Source organism: Buceros rhinoceros, unplaced genomic scaffold (genome assembly GCF_000710305.1).
Source record: "Buceros rhinoceros silvestris isolate BGI_N320 unplaced genomic scaffold, ASM71030v1 scaffold18684, whole genome shotgun sequence".
Lineage (NCBI taxonomy): Eukaryota > Metazoa > Chordata > Aves > Bucerotiformes > Bucerotidae > Buceros > Buceros rhinoceros.
This window is the reverse complement of record NW_010407969.1, coordinates 71,845-79,506: the sequence shown is the minus strand read 5'-3', so window position 1 is coordinate 79,506 and position 7,662 is coordinate 71,845. Positions and strand designations below refer to the sequence as shown.

Here is a 7,662-nt window from a genome sequence, read left to right as displayed (position 1 = left end):
CGGGGTGTGCTGCTGGTGGCGGGGGTTTAGCCGGCTGCTGGCGGAATGCCTGAGGCTGTTCACTCCTGTCTGCTATTTTTGTAACCAGCTGTATTTTAAGTGACCGTAAATACTAATTCCTGTGGAAAAGCTGAGAGATCTAGGTGGCACCTGCAAGAGAGATAAATCAAAGTAAATGAAAACACAGGAGCGCACATATCCTCTCCAGCTAAGCGCAGTTGCTTTTGCAGCCAAACGGCGTCTGTGGCACAGGCTCCCATGGCACCGGCTAACAGCAGCAGACAGGCCTCTGAGCTGATGTCTGCGAGCTCACAGATCAGAGAAACTCGGCCTGTTTACCCGCTTGCGAAGCAGACTGGCTCTAGACAACTATTTCCTGAGTTTTGATCTTGGTCTCTGCCAGTTTTGTGATAGTTCTGGACACACGAGGTATGATTTTGCATCTTTGGCTTGACAGATTTGGCACTGAAGTCATCCTGAACAAGCACCCCAGAGTTTTACTGCATTAACTATGAAAGTGCTCCGTGTCCTGGCTGGGACCTTTGCTGCGATAAACCAGAAGGAAGAGCTATGAACTCATTTTGCCAGTGCCTGTCCCTGAAGTTCAGGGAACAGCACACTCTGCAGACGGTGCCCACAGCCTGGGGGCATTTACTGCTGCGTTTACTACCTGCAGCCTCATACCGAAGGTGCCACAGCTCCACGCTGCCCGCTCCACTGCTGGAGCTGCCCACGCGCCTGCAGCCACTTTCCCTCTCCAAGGGAATGCGTCGCTGCAAACCACCAGTGGGGTTTTGCATTTCACTTCCCGTCTGCTTTGGGTTCTGTGACTGAGCCCCCCGACTCCCCACCTCTCATGAAGATGTTTTACAACACTGCAGACCGAATCCAAACCACAGACATGCCGTACACTCGAGAACACAAACAGAGCAGATGGCCCCAGCCCGGCCGAGCCCTGGGGCGCTGCGATCAAAAGCACTTTCTCGTCTGTTTGGCTAAAATATGTCATGAAAAAGAAAATAACCTGGTGAAGTGCTCATGCTCTGCCTCACCTCTCTAATGTCCGAGCACTTTGTAACCTAGGCGGAACCCTTCCCTTCTGACCTCTTGGCAGCCCGTAGCAGATGGCAGCAGTGCTTGGCTTTGCTGAGCCTCAGCACCACCAAAAAATCAGTGTTTTTCATTTGCATCTCCCCATCTCTCTGCCAGCCTCTCGGTTTAGACACAATTCCACCAAGATACAGGAAGATAATCTGACAATAAAGAGGTACAGTCACCTCCCATGTCTACTGACCCAGACCAACAACCAAAATATCACACCATGGAAACAAAGGCTGTTACAAGAAACCTTAACAGGGCATAAATAGGTCGTGTCTGTAGCTGTCTGCAGTCATATGATGATACAGCCATAAATTAGTATCTGTTATTGGGAACTTTAAAAAAACCCATGAATGCGTGACTTTTAAACCCACAAACCAGCATCAGCCAAGGCCCTGAATTGCCCCGATCATTATAAATACACTTTACTCTTCCTAAGCACGCCTGACAAGGGGTGCAAAGGGAAAGATTTTCCTTTTAACTGTTCCAAACTCTTCTTATAAGGAAACCTTTTCCAAATGAGTCATGCTGCAGGGGCTTTTAAAGCCAGTAGGATGGAGCTGGCTTCCTCCGGTGGCATTTTTCCATGTTTACACAGCCAAGGAATGTGAGGGTGCTTCGGAGACAAGATACGTGGGCTTCAGACCATTTAAACGCCAGCACTTCGGTGTTTCATCTTCAGCTGCAAGGTTTGCCTGATGAATGTCAGACCCGTCACAGCACGGCAGGAAAGCAAAGAGAAAGGCTGTAGCGGAGCGACTGGGCACCAAACCAGAGGCATCGAGACTGATCCTGTGTAATTGCACAGGAGGCTTTGATGACCCTTTTAACCCTTAGTACACGAGTCTGGAGTTTTCCATTTTACAGGCTGTTCTTCCAAGTTCCAACCCTGGATTAACAAACTTTTATCTGTTACTCAAAGAAATTAATTAAAAACAATAATCCCAAATCAAGCAAATTCACTTTTCTCCTGAGTGCGCTCCAAAGCCGGATAAACGGGGCATGTTGGCTCAGGCTTCTTGCCCAAGGGGAACTCCCAGGGACCGAATCCCCCAGGAGAGCCCAGCTCCATGTGAAACAAGGCACGTGGAGAGGCTGCGAGCTCACAGCCAGCTTTCCCTTGGCACTTCTTCCCCGCCCAGGGCGTGTGCTTTTGTAACAGAGCGGGCACCCTCTGCCTGGGAAGATTTCAGGAAAGAACTGTTTAAAGATAGGAGTGAGTCAAGATTAGGTCTTCACCTGCTCCTAAGGTCGTGTTTATACAGGTGCTGCGTGACTAGGAAAAAAATTAATCCAAGGAACAGAGTATACTTTAGGAAATCAAACTTTGGCTTACTTGGGGCTGAGGCATTATCCTCCTCTTACAGACGCTCGCTCACTGGGACAGCCTAATCCAAGCGGTTAGTAAAGCCTGACTTTCAGCGGTTGAAGTTCTGGGCTTCTGTCATGTTTACAGTAAGCATGCCTGCACCCACTCCTGGCCTGCAGAGTGGAAGGCCTGGCTTCTTGTCCTCCTCTGTTCATCACTGCACCCTCTCCTCCCCGCTGGGTTTATTGCCTGCTGTATGGGTTACAAACTCAACTTCCCTTTGAAGCAGAGCTTGAAATGGAGCAACATTCAGGGAAAGCGTGAGGTCTGTAGCTTTGTCTCTTCTGAGTTTGTCAGGGAGCGCAGAGATTAAGAAACAGGGAGCTGACCTCAGTCTCCAGGCTTGATTTTGTGCTGCTTCTGTCTCCTCCACTAGAACCAAGACAGTATGATCGCTTATCTCAAAGATGAGCTCCAAGAGACGAAGGCCAAAATGCACATGGATCGGTGCTACACGAGGAAAAGCACAGACCTCCAGGTCCACCAAACCCAGAAGAAATGCAGCAAAGCAGAGAATGTCCTGGCCATGGAAATTCAGGTGAGCCCTTCCCCTGGCTGAGTCCCTGGTGGTCCCTGCTGGAAGGCATCTCCAGCTAGCAGGGGAAGAGTCCCCCCTCACTCCCCAGATGCCCTTTCTGCTTTGCATCACAGTTGCCAACACAACTGTTAGAAGTGGATCAGGAAACTCCTCCAGGTTAGAAATCTTTATCTCTTCCATCGCTTCTCTGCATGGACCTGCAGACTGCAACAGTGCAGAGGGCACGGCCGCAGGAGACAGCGGCTGGAGGCAGCAACTGCCTAAACCAGTACCCAGAGAGGCTGACCCGTGGCTCTGTCCAAAGGGTGCAGGCACAAGCCTCTTTAGCCACACAAGCAGCCCCAGCTCCCAGCATCGCCCACAGCACATTATGTTGGTAGAGCTGTTTGTGTGGCCACTGGTTGTCCCTTTCTCAAGGATGGCCCCGGGGCAAGGGCGGCCTCAGTCAGTTTTGCCACTGGGAAAAATGTCTGTGGATCACACAGCGAGGTCCTGCGCTCCTGCGCTCCAGCTCAGCTGTCGGCACCACGTCCGTGCACACACACGTGCGCTGACGCTGCCCCTCCCGTTTTCTGTCTGTGCTGACCACAGAAGTTGAAGAGCAAAACTGATGAAGAGATTCGAGTCCACATGGAGATTGAAAATTTCCTCAGGCAACACCACAAGGTACGTGCAACTGTCTGCTAATGCGTAAAGGAGCAGTGGATAAATAGTGTTTCAGCAATTAGTGCCTAAAGAAAACCAGTTATTGCTCCGTCTGACTGACCAGCTTCATCACTGCTGCAGTTTGTGACCGCTTGTCCCAAGCGCTAATTAGCCCAGCTCTCCCAGGCCTGGGATTCACTACATTTGGAGACATTTCCTTAATAGTAGAGGTCATGTAACGACCAGCAGTGTTTACTGGGGTGTTACAGATTTCTCCTCCCTCAGATAGCTGTATTCGGTGAACTGGGATTTTGTTTTGGCCTTCCCTGGCAGTGGCTGGGGCTCCCAGTGACACCATGGAGTGCGGGCAACAGTTCCGCAGCCCCCAGTGCTGCACAGAGAGCATGAAAAGGAAATGACACAAACTGCCAGCTCTGTTTTGCCTTACCTCAGTCGGAGGAAGGCTCAGGTTGGGTGATTGCTGGCTCACAATTGCCGTGCCCATTTTCAGCAACCAACAGCCATGACTGTCCTTGTGATGTTGATGCAGAGGTTCAGGGCTCTCCTGTCAGCAACAGCAGTGCCCATTACGGTGACTAAACTGGAAAGCATCTTGTAAACCACAGGACTGGAGGAAAACCTGTCCTACTAACATCACTGCCAGTACAAAATTTAATAGAAGATAATTTTGTAAAAAAATTGAGTGCCAAGAAGGGCTGTATCTTGCGAGCAATCAAAGAGTGTCCTCTGTATGCCAGAGCCTCAGTCTGATCAGCGCTTCCCAGTGAGGGGACTTCCCTAGAATGAGCCGCAGCCTATGTGAAAAGCCTCTCTGTGCTGAGAGCAGCTGGAGGCTTTGCAGGGGCTCCCAGAGCAGAGGATGACCATGCCCCCCATCTCCCTTGTGTGTCCAGCTGTGGTGCCGTAATAGACCTCTACCAGAAGGCAAAGCAGAAGCCTCTCTGTGCTGAGAGCAGCTGGAGGCTTTGCAGGGGCTCCCAGAGCAGAGGATGACCATGCCCCCCATCTCCCTTGTGTGTCCAGCTGTGGTGCCGTAATAAGACTGATGCTTTTCCTCAGATTATTTTTCCATGCACGTAACGATGGCTGTTGCTATGGAAAAATTATTCGTGAATGGGAGGAAGTCCTCTGGGTGACTGTTGCAGCAACACCTGCCCTCCTATTCACGAGTGAGACAAAGCCAAGTTCACCACCTCAAACAGTGTCAAGTGCTGTCCCCTGGGACCTCATTCCTGGTGCACTGAGCTTAATGCAGAAAGTGGGCAGGGAGTTGGGCTGCGGATAAAAGCTTTCTCACTGACAAGCCTATTCCTTCAACCCCGCTCCCTCTGTGCACACACAGAGAGTGGCTTCTAGCTGTCACTTACTTCACCAGCATTGGCTGCGCACAAAACCAACACCCAGTGCTTCCCCATTCTCCACGCACCTCTGAAAGCCCATCCTGGTCTCTCTTCATCTCCTGTCCAGTGCTGAGACTGCCCTGGGGAGCCCCCAGTGAGGGGCCTGAGAGGCCACCGGTAATTTATCTCTAGTCCTGGGGGGTTGACCCGTTCCACATGAGAAGGAAACAGTGACCATGCCAAATAAACGGAACTTGTACCACCACACTGACAGCAGGGCGCGTGACAGCAGAAAACCTTTCCCCCGCGCTCTCTGCACCATGCTGAGCACCACCCTGTCCCACACAGAAGGTGGAAGAGAAGCTGGAATACTGGGTGGACAAGTATGAAAATGACACAGATGCTAAAGACGAAGAACTGGATGCCCTAAAAGCATCAAAGGCGAAGAACTTGGAAGTGCTGCAGAGACTTGCCGAGGAGGTAAGACGGCAGCAGCAGCTCAGCGCTGGGCTGTGCAGAACCGCGTTCCAGCTTTCCCCTACCTTCACTCGGAGAAGGAGCTGGGACCGGGGAAAACAAACCAGTACCCCTGAGGTGTAGGGTGTGATTATAAGCACAGGTCCTGGGAGGGCAGGGGCTGAGAAGTCATCTTCTGTTTGCCAAGGTGACATCGGGCGCTACTGACAGCCTTTGTGAGGGGCAAAGCCACTGTCCCAGCCCGTCAGTTTGCCTCACTTTAGTTTGTTGCCTTAATCTAAACAAATCTGCTCCTTCCAGCAACATCGGGTACGACAGGCTGAGACCGGAAAAGGCAGCTCACCGCTTCCTGCAGAGGCACATTCACAGCTGCACAGCCCGCGGTTAGAGGGGAACTGATTCCAGTTACCACCATTCTTGCCCCACACCGGTGTCTTGGCTAACTGCTGGGCTCTGATCACAGCTACGCCGGCACACGGCGCAGGCAGCACAGGGCATGTTAAAGTGTCCAGAAAAAGAGGTTTTTGAAAGCCAGAAGGAATTATAATTATTCCTTACTGTCACTGATTCTGAGATGATGGGATTGAGTTAGATGTTTCCCTGCTTGTGGGCTCATTTTTCACTCTGTACACTGTCATCTGGGTGTCCCAAGTGTGTTTGTGCATCATCTGCTGCCTGGCCTGGAGGAGCACCCGTCCTGCCCACCACCATCTGTTGCCTGAGACCCCTTCAGACAGTTCACTTTACAGCACGGTATCAGGGTTAATTACAGCCAGGCCAGGAAAGGCTTCGCTTTGGCAGCAGCTCTCAGTGCCTTAGGACTGATGGTGGGAATGAGCAACATTTGCCATCTGGATTCAGGAAAGATCAAATAAAGGAGGTGGGGCAGGAAGGTCCATGCTTACACATTACCCTTGGGCTGCCATAGAGCTCCCTGCTGCAGAGGGTGGGGACGCACGTGGTGGTCCACAGGCCTGAGCAGTGCTGGCTGGGCTGGGACAAGACCACTGGGTAGCCAGAGAAGGCTCCTTGCTCCCGGTCCAGGTGAGCCCTGTCCTGTCATGCTGCTGGGCAGAGTGAGCCTTGAAGGCTGGAGCTGCAGTTTAGGGGCTGTTTTTCATGCGGCTGTTGCTACCCTGTGCTGTCTTGCAGTGCCAAACATTTGAGGAAACCATCATCAGTGACCGGGCAGAAAAAGAGGCTAAAAGAAGACAACTGGAGCAGGATGCCCTGGAGCTGAAAAGCATCCTGAAGGTAAAGAGGACCAAAGCTGAGGAAGTGCTTCTCTGTCAGCAGTTGGAAGTTAAGAATTAGTGCCACAGTTGTTGCGCAGTCAGCAAATGGCCTGAGAAAGTTGGCTGGTGCGAGGTGGGACAAGTAAAGGACAGACAGAGCCTGTCCCTTTCTGCTGGGGCAGACACAAAGCCAGCAGCTGGGGCAGGTTTGCGAAGGGAGCGAGAGGGGAGAAGCCAGTCTACTCAAACGGTCTGGGGCTGTGCCCATCATGCCAGCCCCACTGCAGGGGTGACACAGGGAGGGTCATGGGGCAGTTCCCCTGCTCATCCCCTTGCCACCAGCAACAGATGCCCTCAGCCCAGAGGGTTGTGCCCTTCAGCACAACCAGCACAGGCCCAGCTGCTGCCGCACAGGCCCAGGGGTTCCCTCCTGCTGCTGCGGAGTGCAGGGGCCATTGTGCTGTACCCAGTGACTTCCCCCAAGATCTCTCTCTCTCTCTTTCTTCCAGCTGCAGGCCTGGTGGAGAGGCACAATGGTCCGCAGAAACCTTGGCCCCTACCAGGCCCTCAAGAAGATGTGGGAGAAGAAGCAATTGAAGCAGAAAGGAGAGGAAAAATCTGGAGCAAAGAAAAAGGCACGATAGACACCTGGCCACAGACGAGCTCCAGGGCTGTCGCTGGGTGGGGCACTGCGGTATGTGTGTCTAACAGGACAAAATAAACCATGTAGCAGAGCTCAGACTATTCTGGAGAACATGGTTCACGACAGACCCCGTAAGGTGAAGCTGCCCTTGTACAGCAGAAAGGGGAACTGCATCAAGGCAGTGAGAAGCACTATGTCCTGCAAAGTGCTTTATGGAGACGTGATGGCTAGCGGGAGGTCACCCTGTCAACCGCCCAGTGACTCACCTGCCCCGAGAACCTACTCTGCAGACCCCA

The 7,662-nt window shown here is 52.3% G+C and overlaps 1 protein-coding gene across 1 annotated transcript in view; it reads left to right on the top strand.

Annotated features, from left to right (window-relative positions):
• IQCG (IQ motif containing G) overlaps positions 1–7,367 on the top strand; it is an 18,728-nt gene extending 11,361 nt beyond the window's left edge. The window contains exons 5-9 of the mRNA XM_010134716.1: positions 2,844–3,005; positions 3,597–3,671; positions 5,360–5,491; positions 6,641–6,742; positions 7,233–7,367. Coding sequence (XP_010133018.1) covers positions 2,844–3,005; positions 3,597–3,671; positions 5,360–5,491; positions 6,641–6,742; positions 7,233–7,367 — 606 coding nt within the window. The remainder of the gene's footprint in view (positions 1–2,843; positions 3,006–3,596; positions 3,672–5,359; positions 5,492–6,640; positions 6,743–7,232) is intronic.
• Positions 7,368–7,662: the final 295 nt, after the last annotated feature.